This window comes from Pecten maximus, chromosome 15, assembly GCF_902652985.1.
Source record: "Pecten maximus chromosome 15, xPecMax1.1, whole genome shotgun sequence".
Taxonomy (NCBI): Eukaryota; Metazoa; Mollusca; class Bivalvia; order Pectinida; family Pectinidae; genus Pecten; species Pecten maximus.
The window spans coordinates 428,802-445,911 of NC_047029.1; the positions used below are offsets into that span (position 1 = coordinate 428,802).

Consider the following 17,110-nt stretch of genomic DNA (forward strand, 5'->3'; position numbering starts at 1 on the left):
TATATTATAATGACATTAACTTTCCTGTGTAATATTGACAATTCCTATATATTATAATGACATGAACTTTCCTATGTAATATTGACAATTCCAATATATTATAATGACAGAGTTCATCTGATAGACATCACTAGACTGTACATGACTTCAGGATGGACTTTCTAGTAAGAATTTGATCTTGACATGGTAAATGGCTACATTGTATAGACATTTTGGTACTGTTGACTTGGAGGTTGTGACACCTGGGTACAGATAAACGATGTCTGCCTCCTTCCTTTGTGTTTCTATATGTTGTACAGCACACAATATAAATAATGTTTGTATTATAAGGGTGTCATTTAATGAGACAATCAAAATTTAAAATATTGTATTACAGAGTGGAGTTACAGCCCAAGTTGGTGTGGTTAGTCAACCATCTATAACCTCTTAGTAAGTAACTTACTTATATAAATTATATAAGGTTCAACTTACCTATATAACTTACCTATATAACTTGTATAAGGTATACTTTACCTATATAACTTACCTATATAACTTGTATAAGGTATAATTTACCTATATAACTTACCTATATAACTTGTACATGTATTAAGGTATAACTTACATATATATATATATGGTATAAGATTATCTGATACAGTTTACAGATAGGATACCTATGTTATAAGATTATCTGATACAGTTTACAGATAGGATACCTGTGGTATAAGATTATCTGATACAGTTTACAGATAGGATACCTGTGATATAATATTTTCTGATACAGTTTACAGATAGGATACCTGTGGTATAAGATTCTCTGATACAGTTTACAGGTAGGATACCTTAATTATCCTTGTGGTGCTGCATATCCAGTTTCCAGCTGTGATCTCAAATTGTGGGAAATTTCGGAAACACCAGAACCAGCAAACAAGTATTCTTTCAGTTTTATTGCGGGTAAGTCAGATTTACAACCAACATAATAATTTTGTCTGGAGACCTCTGATCTGTCTCTGCTTTCAATCAATCCTCTACATTGTTTTATTTTTAGTCCTGGTTTATTGTGTGTCGCCTGCAAAAAGCAGGTGACATATAGGTATCACTATCTACTTCATCCAAATCTTCCTTACCAAAAGTGCTTGCCTGAGATTACTTTTCAGGTCTGAAGGTCAAAGGTCAAGGTCATGTTGCTAAAAAAAAAAAAAAATCCTTGTGATAAGGCAAGTTTCTTTGGGCCCATCAAATTCAATTATAATGCAGTTTTTCCTTACCATCAGTGCTTGCATTTGCATGGGATTTTTTTAACTACATGTAGTCCAAAGGTCAAGGTCACTGTTACTATAAATAGAAATCCTGTTTCCATTCCATTTCTCTTGAGCTGATCAAACTTCTTGAGGTGCTTATTTACCGAAAGTGCCTGTTTTGTATTGCTGAATTCCAAGCATATTTGAGTGATGCTGATCTTGCTTACTTTTAACTTTATTTCTTGAGGTAAAAAATATAGCTATTTTTTCAAATTACTCAACTTGCTGCGCCGGTGACATATCAACTTCAATGGAACTCTTGTTAATCAACCTTTTGATTTTATTGTGATATAGTTCAGCTTGCAACATCTCAATATTTTTATGCAATTTCATACAGGAGTCTGTCATTCCTGTCTTTTACCCTGTGGTCCTTGTTTTTGTCATTTAAAGATTTTATTTGATCTCTCAGTAAATATTACAGAGTAAATTGTTGTCTGATAGAGTGAACCAGGAATAATGAAGTCATTGACAACATGAAAAAAAATCCCTATTAAAGTTACATATTGGTTCTGTCTGTCTGTGTCCGTCAGTCTGTCTGAAAGTTGGTATATTACTTCAGTATGATTAGCTGCAGATCAGAGTTTCATGGTTTTGGGGTCAAGGTCACTGTTTTTTTTTAGTGGGGGCTGATAGGGGACATGTATTGCTTTAGCAATACCCAGCATGCTTCTTTACAAGCAACTTTGGTAAGCGTCAAATGTTCTAAGGAGATATTGTTTCCTTTAAACCTTTCAATTACATTTTGTCCTATAATTTACAGGTGGTGACACCTTCCATGTGGAAGTTAAGGGGGAGACAACTCCTATTTGGTACCACTGCCAGGATCGAGGAAGCAAAATATTTGAAAAGTTCTGTCAGTATAAAGTCAATGGTAAAAAAGGATATGGACTGGTGGAGTTCCATTATAGGTGATTTTCATTTCTTTTTCTAGATTCTTCAAAATGAAGATATAATTATTGAGATAAATGCCAACTGATTTACACCACAACTGGTTTCAACCTTTTAAAAATGTGTTTTATTGTTATGAATTAGAAAAAAAAAAACAGAAAAAAGTAACAGTATTAGGCCTATCAGACTTCTATAGGCCTATCAGATTTCTATAGGCCTATCAGATTTCTATAGGCCTATCAGACTTCTATAGGCCTATCAGATTTCTATAGGCCTATCAGATTTCTATAGGCCTATCAGACTTCTATAGGCCTATCAGATTTCTATAGGCCTATCAGATTTCTAAATGCAGTGATCATTTCATTGAGATCACTTTAACTCCTTAATAGGTAACGTAGGATTATATATTGGAATATAGAAACCTTGGAATTCCTCTTGATATTAACAGAAACCCAAAAGGACCTTCCTATGTACTGCCAGAGTTGCTTCCCTTGCTCGAGGAGCCTACAACAGAGGAGGTCAAAGCCCATACTGAGGACCTGACCTTGACCTTTGATGAGGAGGCTTGTGGAAGTAGTAAACTTGTGGGGGGTAAGGGGGCACAGCTAGGTCAGTTGTCCTCTATACAGAATAAGGTAAGTAGCAGACTTGATGTAGATGTGAGGTATTGGATACAGGAAAGTGTAGATTTGAACTTTGGTATACCTGAGAGAGCACCTCCCATAATCAAATTATACAATTAGTTCTGGGTTACTCTATCCTGTGAAATGTTATATACATGTTTATATATAATAAATCTCTACCATTGAATATTCATCATCTTGATGACCCCAATGATTTATGATAAGGGAAAATGCCAAAGTTTGACCGTATACTGATTATACATTTGAAAGCTCGGGAGTCTGTGTTAGCTTGACCTCATTTGTCTGTCACATGTTATGTATTTTACAGGTGAATGCTGTAGTACCTCGGGGCTTCTGTGTTACTTTGGCTTCATTTGTCAAACAAGTTGAGGTAAGTAAAGAATAAATCTTTATCTTTTCCTAAAATAAATGGAAAAACACATTTTTTTCACTTCAATTTTTTTTCCATTACCTAGATGCCCAAGGTATGCCATTTTACAATCCTTTTGGGATAAAGAACTAGAAAACTTCTTGCAATGGGGAGATGTGAGATAACTCTGTTAGAGATGGGAGATAACTCTGTTAGAGATGGGAGATAACTCTGTTAGAGATGGGAGATAACTCTGTTAGAGATGGGAGATAACTCAGTTTAGAGATGGGAGATAACTCTGTTAGAGATGGGAGATAACTCAGTTAGAGATGGGAGATAACTCAGTTTAGAGATGGGAGATATCCCTGTTAGAGATGGGAGATAACTCTGTTAGAGATTGGTGATAACTCTAGTAGAGATGGGAGATAACTCTAGTAGAGATGGGTGAAAACTCTGTTAGAGATGGGAGATAACTCTAGTAGAGATGGGTGAAAACTCTGTTAGAGATGGGAGATAACTCTAGTAGAGATGGGTGAAAACTCTGTTAGAGATGGGAGATAACTCTAGTAGAGATGGGTGAAAACTCTGTTAGAGATGGGAGATAACTCTAGTAGAGATGGGTGAAAACTCTGTTAGAAATGTGAGATAACTCTAGTAGAGATGGGTGAAAACTCTGTTAGAGATGGGAGATAACTCTAGTAGAGATGGGTGAAAACTCTGTTAGAGATGGGAGATAACTCTAGTAGAGATGGGTGAAAACTCTGTTAGAGATGGGAGATAACTCTAGTAGAGATGGGTGAAAACTCTGTTAGAGATGGGAGATAACTCTAGTAGAGATGGGTGAAAACTCTGTTAGAGATGGGAGATAACTCTAGTAGAGATGGGTGAAAACTCTGTTAGAGATGGGAGATAACTCTAGTAGAGATGGGTGAAAACTCTGTTAGAGATGGGAGATAACTCTAGTAGAGATGGGTGAAAACTCTGTTAGAAATGTGAGATAACTCTAGTAGAGATGGGTGAAAACTCTGTTAGAGATGGGAGATAACTCTAGTAGAGATGGGTGAAAACTCTGTTAGAGATGGGAGATAACTCTAGTAGAGATGGGTGAAAACTCTGTTAGAGATGGGAGATAACTCTAGTAGAGATGGGTGAAAACTCTGTTAGAGATGGGAGATAACTCTAGTAGAGATGGGTGAAAACTCTGTTAGAGATGGGAGATAACTCTAGTAGAGATGGGTGAAAACTCTGTTAGAGATGGGAGATAACTCTAGTAGAGATGGGAGGGAGGTGGTTGTGGTGGGGTAGCTATTGCATTTAGCTGGGACTATAGCTACCTGCAGGAATTAACTTACAGAATATACATTTTTGTTCCAGAGCAATGGAGACATCATGAAATCCGTCAACAATATTGTGAGGGCTATAAGGTAATGGTGATGAATAGAGAAAGCATTCTCAAAGAAAACATTCATGAAGTCTACCAATGAGTTCCATTATACTATACAACTTTGTACATTTTGAATTACTTAACAAGGACAGGGGGCGTATATATTTTTATGTCATCTGACCCTAAAAATATATACGTCGTTGTGCGCCGTGTGCCGTCTGCCCTCTGTAAAGTTTTCACATTTTAAATTTCTTCTCAAGTTCCACCAGTGGGATTGAGCTTAAACTTGCCAGAAATGATCCTGAGATGGACCTGACCAAGTGTTGTTATTTTTTCGGGTCCATCCAAAATCCAAGATGGCAACTATAACCGCCATCTTGAAAACTTATTTTAAACTTCTTCTCAAGTTCCACCAGTGCTATTGAGCTGAAACTTGCCTGAAATTATCCTGAGATGATCCCAACCAAGTGTTGTTATTTCTCGGGCCGATCCAAATTCCAAGATGGCCGCCATGGCCGCCATCATGAAAAACACATTTTGAAATTCTTCTCCAGTTCTACTGGTGCCATTGAACTGAATCCGTAAGGATGTTAAGGAAGAGGAGCCAACAAAGTGTTGTTATTTTTGGGCCTCGTAAAAACTTTGACATGGCAGCCAATGTAAACAATTCTCAGAAAGTACAGCAGGGATCTTTCTGAAATTTCATATGTAGGTTCCCCTTGGTCCGTAGTTATGCATATTGCATTTTGGGACAAATCGGAAACAACATGGCTGACAGCCAGCCATCTTGGATTTTGACAATTGAAGTTTGTTATCGCTATTTCTCAGAAAGTGCTAAAGGGATCTTTCTAAAATTTAATATGTAGGCTCCCCTTCATCTTTAGTTAGGCATATCACATTTTGGAACCAATCTGAAAACAACATGGCCGACAGGCAGCCATGTTGAATTTTGACAATTGAAGTTTGTTATCGCTATTTTACAGAAGGTACTTAAGGGATCTTTCTCAAATTTCATATGTAGGTTCCCTTTGGTCCCTTGTATTACAATTTGGGACCAATCTGAAAACAACATGGCCAACAGACAGCCATTGTCGCTAAATCTCAAATTTCATATATAGGTTTCCCTTGTTTGAAAAGTACTGGAGGGATGTTTCTCAATTTACACAGATTAGTAAGAGGAAGGGAAAAATAGAGAGAAGATCAATCTGACATGGAACCTATAAAGATCATTCAATGGTGGGCGCCAAGATCCCTCTGGGATCTCTTGTTTAAGTTAAATACAGTATGTATATTATATATAACACAAAGGGACAGGTATAGCTAAAACGAGATAACTTTTGTTCTCCAGAGATGTAGATGAAGACCAGCTGAAGTTGGCCTGTTCTGATACTGTGGAATTATTTGCCTCCATTTCGATAGTCAGTGAAATCCAGGAGGCCATTTTGAACAAGATGAAGTATCTGTTTAGTCAGGACTCCACGACAAAAACCTTTGCTGTCAGATCGTCTGCTGCAGGTACATGTAGCAAGTTATGTGATTACGATACCATTGTATTATAAATACATTGACTAACCATTGTATTATAATTACATTGACTAACCATTGTATTGTAATTACATTGACTAACCATTGTATTATAATTACATTGACTAACAATTGTATTATAATTACATTGACTAACCATTGTATTATAATTACATTGACTAACAACCATTGTATTATAATTACATTGACTAACAACCATTGTATTATAATTACATTGACTAACAACCATTGTATTATAATTACATTGACTAACAACCATTGTATTATAATTACATTGACTAACCATTGTATTATAATTACATTGACTAACCATTGTATTATAATTACATTGACTAACCATTGTATTATAATTACATTGACTAACAACCATTGTATTATAATTACATTGACTAACAATTGTATTATAATTACATTGACTAACCATTGTATTATAATTACATTGACTAACAACCATTGTATTATAATTACATTGACTAACAATTGTATTATAATTACATTGACTAACCATTGTATTATAATTACATTGACTAACAACCATTGTATTATAATTACATTGACTAACAACCATTGTATTATAATTACATTGACTAACAACCATTGTATTATAATTACATTGACTAACCATTGTATTATAATTACATTGACTAACCATTGTATTATAATTACATTGACTAACCATCATATTATAATTACATTGACTAACCATCATATTATAATTACATTGACTAACCATCGTATTATAACCTTATTTTACATGACCAGAGTTTTACCTTTTAAGTTATCTCTTTCCACTAAATTATAAAACGATATAGAAATTGAAAGTCTCTTATTTGGTCCATAGCTGTGATTTATATTCTCTTAGATAGTGCTGGATATATGTAGATTGTCAAGTGTAAGCTGGACATTATTGACAGGTATAATCTATTCAACATGTCATTTATCTGCAAATTGAAAATTACTGGAAACTTACAGAAATATATTGCAAAAATCATTTCTTTAACGTAGTAACCGATGAATCTCCTCCTTTGTCATACTTCAAAAAAGATTCTTATTATAATTTGTCTCAAGAACGTCTCATTTCATCTCCTCATACAGGGTCAAAGTAATACCTGAACAGGTAACACTTAATCGTTAGTACTAGGCAGGTAAATTCTCACCTGTAATTTACACATTGTTTTGATATTTCACAGGAGAAGACGGAAGTGAAGCATCTTCAGCTGGACAAATGGAGACATATTTGGGGGTCAAAGGTCAAACAGAGGTAAATACTGAACAAGGTTTTAGTACTAAAATGTAAGTCTGAAATGTTAGAGTTTTTGGACAAATGAATGAGGTGTTAATTTGACAAATCACATTTTGAAGGAAACCCACACTCTTAATCAGAAAGACAGTTAAATTATTGTTGATTTTTATGGCCCACCTGTAATTTCTTGCCAATGCAGGTGATATCATCTTCATAGCCAAGGCTTCTAATTACGTTACACTCCACGAACCCTTGGCAGATATAGTCGTCAGTTCTGGCCCTCTAGTGGAGATTCAAAATTACCACCCTTTACACATGAAATTTTTGACCAATCAAAACGAGCGTTACCGATGTACTTCATCAATGATGTTTACAAATACACTTTGATGAGACATGTTTCCCCAAATATTGTATGTCTCTGTATTTAGGTAAAATGCTATGACATAGTTGACAAGGTAGCTCTGTACTGGGTGCCACAATTTTTGTTTACTGCGAAACCAAGTCTGAATGTAAAATGTGACTTGATTGGATGCCCTTCATGATGTCAGGGCTATGTCCAGCATATATCCTTAAGTCTTCATGATTTCAGGGCTAAGTCCAGCATATATCCTCCAATCGGCTAAGTCCAGCATACATCCTTAAATCTCCATGATTTGAGGGCTAAGTCCAGCATATATCCTTAAGTTTCCATGATCTCTTGGCTAAAGTCCAGCATATGTCCTTAAGTTTCCATGATCTCTTGGCTAAATCCAACATATGTCCTTAAGTGTCAATAATGGCCAGGTGAGATCTGTATTTCTGTAAGGATTAAGGCTTAGTTGTGATTTATTTGTATAGATCCTGGATGCAGTGAGAAAATGTTGGGCATCTGCTTTTACTTACCAAGCCGTGCAGTATCGCAGGTAAGCAAAGAACATCAACACATCATCGTTATAAATTCATTGTTGCATTTCATGCATTTTATACGAAACATAAATTATGTTGTGAATCTTCCAGTATAACATAAAGATCAAACATCTTAATATATGTTGAATTTTTTGTTCAGAAAATTTTTATATCCTCGCAATGATGTCCATTATCAGCTAGTTTATACATCATAATTATATAGAATGTTATTTTGTGACCACACATTACTACATTTTTGTATGTAGTCAAATGTAAAATGTTTTTTTACTCAATTGGAATTGACATGTCACGATTGTCTCGGATTTTGAGTGTCTGAGTTGAAATTAAAATTAATTTAAGAGTTTATATTTGCCTGTCTTATTAAGAAAATAATTTAAGAATTTTCACTTAATATTCTTAAGATGGGTTATGTGATAAACAATCTAAAACTCATGACTATGCCTAAATGTTCTTGGCATATTAAATTATTTTACTAGAAACTAACGAATGCATTATAAAAAAAAAGAAAAAAAAAATCATTGTTCAATCGATTCCATAACGACATATTCTAGCCATGACTTTAAGATCTTTATAATTTCTAAAATTGGCAGACAAAATGGCCAGCCAATCAAAGTAGCAGTGGGAGTAGTCATCCAGGAAATGGTCCAATCGGAGGTATCTGGTGTTATTTTCACAAAAGACCCTGTAACAGGCAGCCCGAACCTGATGACCATTGAGGCCTCGTTTGGATTGGGGGAGGTAGGTATCAGTTATGATTGATTGAGATTGATGTTCAGGGATGGATTGAGGCTTATTACTGGAAATGAAATATGCTGTTAGAGCATCACATAGCCCAACTACTGAGGTAAGGTGGGGGGGGGGGGGGGGGGGGGAGTTATACCTGGAATAAGGTGTCCGTCCGTCCATCCGTCTGAAGACAAAATGATCTGCTGGCTACTCCTCCTAAGCGCGTATACTGCAGGGTTTCAACAAATCTTGCTGGCAAAATCCTTATACATTGTAGATGTGTGTAATCTATATCAGGTTTCCAATTGGTCAGCCAAGATGGCCTCAATGGCCTCTGATAGGCTAAAAAAACTAATTTACTAAATATAGCTCTTTTACTATTCAATGTAATTCAATGAAACCTTGTGGGTGGGATGTCTACAAGATGAACTTTAATTTGCTATAAAAAAGATGAAATTAAAAACAAAATGGCCACCAAAAAGATGACTTCTGAGTGGTTGAAATTTAAAAATTGTCTGATTTCGCTGAAATTTAGTGTGTAGGTAAAGTATGGCACTGCAAAAACAATTGCAGTCTTTATTTTGGAAAAAACAAAATGGCTGCCATTTTCTGACCCCCTAATTGCTTTAAATTACATATCATCCACTTTAGGTGAAATTTGGTATATATGTTTAACATGGAACATTTTTCACTTTTGCAACCTCAGTTTTACATTTTAAGAACATATATAGCCACCATTTATTATTGGCTTCTGATTAGTCAATATGTACATAATGTTCGATTTAGATGAAAATTGGTTTACATGGGTATTAGGGGACTGCAAAATCAACAGCATAGGTTTTGTTGCCATAGTAACCACACAGAGGCTTCTGACTGGTGAAATTTATTTTTATTTATGGACAAAGTTGAACTGGTGATGTTTGAAAAGTGTAAGGATTTCATTGATACCACCAGGCTGTTGTGTCAGGGAAGACAACTCCAGACACTATTACGATGTTCCGCAGTTGGGATGATCAGCTCTCAATCAAGACGAAAAATATTGGAGAGAAGAAAATCAAAATCATAGTTAAAGGTATGGTACATATAAAACAATGTTAACTGTGTGTGCAGTGAAGTGCCTTTTGCTGAAACTATTTAATACATTTAACTCCAATATCACTGAAGGAATTTCCAAATAACTGTTCAGGAGGTTATCTAGTGTGGCTACAACAGCAGCAATCTTAAAGTCTATTATTACTTTTAAACTCTAGTTCTCCTGAAGGAATTACGATTAAACTCAAAGTTAAATATCAGCTGTAAAGTCTGACCATAGTTTGGCAAATTGTAGATACAGATTGTCAAGTTTCACCATAGTTACAGGCTGTAAAGTGTCACCATAGTTACAGGCTGTAAAGTGGATAACATTCATCCTTTGATATAATTTACAGATGAGGGAGGGCTGGAGGAGAGACAGACAGACAACAGTACCGGCTGTTGTCTGAGAGATTCTCAGGTGCTAAAGTTATCACAGATGGCACAACAGGTAGGTCACACATACAGGTACAGGTAGGTCACACATACAGGTACAGGTAGGTCACACATACAGGTACAGGTAGGTCACACATACAGGTACAGGTAGGTCACACATGCAGGTACAGGTAGGTCACACATACCGGTACCTAACAGTTATCACTAATGACACTACAGGTAGGTCACACATACAGGTACCTAACGATATCACTAATGACACTACAGGTAGGTCACACATACAGGTACCTAACGATATCACTAATGACACTACAGGTAGGTCAGACACCCTGCAAGAATTTAAGCTTTATACTTATATAGTATATGTATGATTTACTGTAATTTCATAGTCGTGAAATATTAATAATACATTTTGGTACGATATTTCAAGATAAATCGGATGAATGTTTTGAAACAGGCTTTGAAAATGATATTAACACGCATATTGACAATATTGAGGCCAATGTTAAGTTTGAACAGGATAATTTCCTGAATGACGTCATTACGCCAGTAGAGATATCGACGCCATGCAAGAAACTCAGCACAAATAAAGCTGGAGGGCATGATGGTTTAGTTTATGAGCATTTTAAGTACGGAAGTAATAAACTATTCGAACATATGGCTGCGTTGTTCAATATGATAATAAAAAATGAATACATCCCAAAACAGTGGAAAAAGGGATTAATTGTTATGCACAAAGGTCAAGGGAAAGTAAAAGATGATCCCAATAATTATAGAGGCATCACCCTACTGCCAGTCATGTTTAAGTTATTTGAAATGTCTATATCAAATAGAATCAGCCCAGTCATATGTTCTGATACGTTTCCCAATAAGCAGCAGTCTGCATACCAAAGTAATCTGTGTAGCCTATGTACATCTTTTAACTTACAAGAATGTATTAATTATAATTTAGAAAATGGATCAAATGTATATGTTGCATTTTTAGACAGCAACAAGGCGTTCGACACAGTGTGGCACGCAGGTCTTCTTTTTAAAATACATGAAATTGGACTGAGAGGCAAGATATGGGTTATTCTTAAAGAAATGTATACACATGTAGAAAGTTCAATCTTATTTAATGGCTTAACATCACCTTTGATCAAAATGGAGAGAGGGATTTTGCAAGGGGGATCTTTGTCTGCCAAACTGTACCTAATTTTCATAAACGAATTATTGAATGAAATGGAAAATTGTGGAAACGGCGCAGTTATTGCAGATTTAAAAGTTAACATCCCAACTCAGGCAGATGACATTTGTCTTGTTAGTACAAATTTTCAAAGCCTACAAAAAATGGTTAATATATGTGAAACCTATAGTAAGAAGTGGAGATTCACTTTCTCATCTACGAAAAGTAAAATTGTATTGTTTTCTGAAAAACGCATATCCCATAATATACAAAATGTCTACCTATACAAATTTGTACTGCCTGTAGTTGAAGAAATTAAACATGTCGGAATATTGTTAAACGGCAGAAGAAATTCAGTTGAAAGAACTACTAGAGCATGTTGTAAATTAAAAACTGGTGTTATGTCTCTTCTAAAATCTGGTGCTCATCCCAACGCACTTAACCCTCTCACTGTTGCTAAAATAGTCAAAATTAAAGTGTATCCTTCTGCACTTTTCGGATGTGAACTATGGTTACTCTCCAAAACTGAAGTATTATTATTAGAAAAGGCACAAAATTTTATTGTGAAAAGTATTCAAAGGTTTGAAAAGAGAACTAGGACAGACATGTGTGTATCATTGCTTGGCTGGACTAGTATTGAATCTTATATTAATATCAAGAAATTATTATTTCTGGGACGAATTTATAATATCGATAATAGTATGCTAGTACACAAGATATTTATTACTAGATTTTTTATGTTCATTGTAAACAACGAAAAACAACAGGGATTTATACCCGATATTATTTCTATTTTAAGAAAATATTCATTGTATGAGACTTTTGTTGACTATATAAAGCTAGGGTATTTTCCGGGGAAACTACAATGGAAAAAAAGTGTCTATGAAAATGTATATAGAGTAGAGGAAACGGCATGGTTAGAACGTATGCATAACCACAATGACTTTTTCAGATTTAAATTTATTCATTCTAAGATTAAACCACATTATTTATGGAAATTGGCTATTAAATATCCTCAGTATTATAAATCTATACACTGTATCATAAAATTATGTACAACATCTCGTATGTTGGACCATATGGCTTTATGCCACTACTGTGGTATTTTATACAACGATACTTTAATGCATATAATTCTACATTGTGAAAAGAATACTGCTATTCGTGATAAATTATGGTGTTTTTTATTTAATATGTTGGGTATTGATTTTATTGCGTACCTTCACAATTTATCAGATTTTGAACTAGTTAATGCTTTATTAGGAAGCAAGTTAGACTATGACATGTCTAACGAAGACAACGAATATGTAAGATTAGCAAATGTAAATTTTCTGAATGAAATGCTTAAAAATATAACCCAATTTGCTAACAATTGATGTTTCAATATAATTACTTGTGTGTGAAATAACTTTGTATATGTATATTCAGACTATTCTTGTTTATATGTTGATTGTATGATGTAATTATTCTATTTGTGAATCTTCATTTGTGGAGGAAATAAAGAGAATAATAATAGTCGTGAAATATTAGTGCAAATAATTGATGGTTGGCTTTTAGAAGGAAGGTATTCTATTCAGTTTATTTTGGTTGCACACAATTGTTATGAAAATATTTGTTAACATGTTTGCCTTTAAGTTTCTGGCAAAAATTAAAAGTTAATTTTAGTTTGATATTTTGTTATATATTAATGGTATTAGTTATGTCATATATTGATGGTATTGATTTTGTTATATATTAATGGTATTAATTTTGTTATATATTAATTATATTAATTTTGTTATATATTAATTATATTAATTTTGTTATATTTTAATGGTATTAATTTTGTTATATATTAATTATATTAATTTTGTTATATATTAATTATATTAATTTTGTTATATATTAATGGTATTAATTTTGTTATATATTAATTATATTAATTTTGTTATATATTAATGGTATTAATTTTGTTATATATTAATGGTATTAATTTTGTTATATATTAATGGTATTAATTTTGTTATATATTAATTATATTAATTTTGTTATATTTTAATGGTATTGATTTTGTTATATATTAATGGTATTGATTTTGTTATATATTAATTATATTAATTTTGTTATATATTAATGGTATTAGTTATGTCATATATTAATGGTATTGATTTTGTTATATATTAATTATATTAATTTTGTTATATATTAATGGTATTAATTTTGTTATATATTAATGGTATTAATTTTGTTATATATTAATGGTATTAATTTTGTTATATATTAATGGTATTAATTTTGTTATATATTAATGGTATTAATTTTGTTATATATTAATGGTATTAATTTTGTTATATATTAATATATTAATTTTGTTATATTAATGGTCTTAATTTTGTATATATTAATGGTATTAATTTTGTTATATATTAATTTATTTATTTTGTGATATATATGGTATTAATTTGTATATATAAAAAACTAATTATATTTATTTTGTTATATATTAATGGTATTAATTTTGTTATATATTAATGGTATTGATTTTGTTATATATTAATGGTATTAATTTTGTTATATATTAATGGTATTAGTTAGTAAATGTTATATTTTAGGTGGAGACATACTTTGGCAGTCCTAGGGATATTGAATGGGCTTTGTCAGCTGAGCAGTTCTTTCTTCTCCAGGTAGGTACTCCAAATTCCTCTCACCAACAGGTAGGTATTCCAAATTCCTCTCACCAAGGGCCCTGAAATACTTCACATCTTTTAGTTATTATGATTTAAAATGTAAGAATCCAACTGTTTTCATAGTGAATTTTGCTTAATTTTGTTCTTTTAATTTGTTTCCGTGGTAACTTCCAGGCTCGACCAATCACTACCTTGGAGCAGGATACAGAGAAGGAATTATGTTCAGAATTTGACGACGCTTTGGTCACACACAGGGAGTGTCTCACAACAGCCAATATAGGGTAACTATACTGTCGGGACATTCAAACTGAATATTACAACAAACAATATAAGTTGCTGCTCCAGATGCATGTACATTACACAATGACCCTGTATACCATACCAGAACCTCTATATCATCTTTAACTTCGTGTTTTATGGATTGATGAACCGCTTTGAAAGGCTATTGCTGTGATATAACGGTATATCAAAATCTCTAAATTATCATTATTATGAAGGTTATCTTTAGGAAGTCTAATGGTATAGGAATGTACACAATGGACAAACAGGGTGATACCAAAACAGGGTCACAATACAACACTAAAACAGGGTCACAATACAACACTAAAACAGGGTCACAATACAACACTAAAACAGGGTCACAATACAACACTAAAACAGGGTCACAATACAACACTAAAACAGGGTCACACTACAACACTAAAACAGGGTCACAATACAACACTAAAACAGGGTAACACTACAACACTAAAATAGGGTCACACTACAACACTAAAACAGGGTCACAATACAACACTAAAACAGGGTCACAATACAACACTAAAACAGGGTCACAATACAACACTAAAACAGGGTCACATTACAACACTAAAACAGGGTTACAATACAACACTAAAACAGGGTTACAATACAACACTAAAACAGGGTAACACTACAACACTAAAACAGGGTCACAATACAACACTAAAACAGGGTCACATTACAACACTAAAACAGGGTTACAATACAACACTAAAACAGGGTCACAATACAACACTAAAACAGGGTCACACTACAACACTAAAACAGGGTAACACTACAACACTAAAACAGGGTCACAATACAACACTAAAACAGGGTCACAATACAACACTAAAACAGGGTAACACTACAACACTAAAACAGGGTCACACTACAACACTAAAACAGTGTAACACTACAACACTAAAACAGGGTCACAATACAACACTAAAACAGGGTCATAATACAACACTAAAACAGGGTCACAATGCAACACTAAAACAGGGTCACTATACAACACTAAAACAGAGTCACACTACAACTCTAAAACAGGGTCACAATACAACACTAAAACAGGGTCACAATACAACACTAAAACAGGGTCACAATACAACACTAAAACAGTGTCACAATACAACACTAAAACAGGGTCACAATACAACACTTAAACAGGGTCACACTACAACACTAAAACAGGGTAACACTACAACACTAAAACAGGGTCACAATACAACACTAAAACAGGGTCACAATACAACACTAAAACAGGGTCACAATACAACACTAAAACAGTGTCACAATACAACACTAAAACAGGGTCACAATACAACACTAAAACAGGGTCACAATACAACACTAAAACAGGGTCACTATACAACACTAAAACAGGGTCACTATACAACACTAAAACAGGGTCACACTACAACACTAAAACAGGGTCACAATACAACACTAAAACAGGGTCACAATACAACACTAAAACAGGGTCACACTACAACACTAAAACAGGATCACAATACAACACTAAAACAGGGTCACAATACAACACTTAAACAGGGTCACAATACAACACTAAAACAGGGTCACACTACAACACTAAAACAGAATAACACTACAACACTAAAACAGGGTCACAATACAACACTAAAACAGGGTCACAATACAACACTTAAACAGGGTCACACTACAACACTAAAACAGAATAACACTACAACACTAAAACAGGGTCACAATACAACACTAAAACAGGGTCACAATACAACACTAAAAGAGGGTAACACTTCAACACTAAAACAGGGTCACAATACAACACTAAAACATGGTCACAATACAACACTAAAACAGGGTCACAATACAACACTAAAACAGGGTCACAATACAACACTAAAACAGGGTCACAATACAACACTAAAACAGTGTCACACTACAACACTAAAACAGGGTCACAATACAACACTAAACAGGGAACACTACAACACTAAAACAGGGTCACTAATACAACACTAAAACAGGGTCACACTACAACATCTAAACAGGGTCACTAATACAACACTAAAACAGGGTCACTAATACAACACTAAAACAGGGTCACAATACAACACTAAAACAGGGTCACTAATACAACACTAAAACAGAGTCACACTACAACACTAAAACAGGTCACTATACAACACTAAAACAGGGTCACAATACAACTCTAAAACAGGGTCACATACAACACTTAAAACAGGGTCACACTACAACACTAAAACAGGGTAACACTACAACACTAAAACAGGGTCACTATACAACACTAAAAACAGAGTCACGACTACAACTACTAAAACAGGGTCACTATACAACACTAAAACAGTGTCACACTACAAACACTAAAACAGGGTCACAATACAACACTAAAACAGGGTCACAATACAACACTAAAACAGGGAATAACACTACAACACTAAAACAGGGATCACAATACAACACTAAAACAGGGTCACAATACAACACTTAAACAGGATCACAATACAACACTAAAACAGGGTCACACTACAACACTAAAACAGAATAACACTACAACAC

The 17,110-nt window shown here is 33.9% G+C and overlaps 1 protein-coding gene across 1 annotated transcript in view; it reads left to right on the forward strand.

Annotated features, from left to right (window-relative positions):
* Positions 1–17,110, forward strand: part of LOC117343925 (uncharacterized phosphotransferase YvkC-like) — a 72,661-nt gene that overhangs the window by 24,637 nt on the left and 30,914 nt on the right. Inside the window, exons 9-22 of the mRNA XM_033906484.1 lie at positions 377–429; positions 809–936; positions 2,044–2,191; positions 2,620–2,806; positions 3,123–3,185; positions 4,539–4,588; positions 5,897–6,063; positions 7,284–7,354; positions 8,174–8,238; positions 8,833–8,980; positions 9,923–10,040; positions 10,396–10,490; positions 14,192–14,263; positions 14,441–14,547. Of these exons, the coding sequence (XP_033762375.1) occupies positions 377–429; positions 809–936; positions 2,044–2,191; positions 2,620–2,806; positions 3,123–3,185; positions 4,539–4,588; positions 5,897–6,063; positions 7,284–7,354; positions 8,174–8,238; positions 8,833–8,980; positions 9,923–10,040; positions 10,396–10,490; positions 14,192–14,263; positions 14,441–14,547 (1,472 nt within the window). The remainder of the gene's footprint in view (positions 1–376; positions 430–808; positions 937–2,043; positions 2,192–2,619; positions 2,807–3,122; positions 3,186–4,538; positions 4,589–5,896; positions 6,064–7,283; positions 7,355–8,173; positions 8,239–8,832; positions 8,981–9,922; positions 10,041–10,395; positions 10,491–14,191; positions 14,264–14,440; positions 14,548–17,110) is intronic.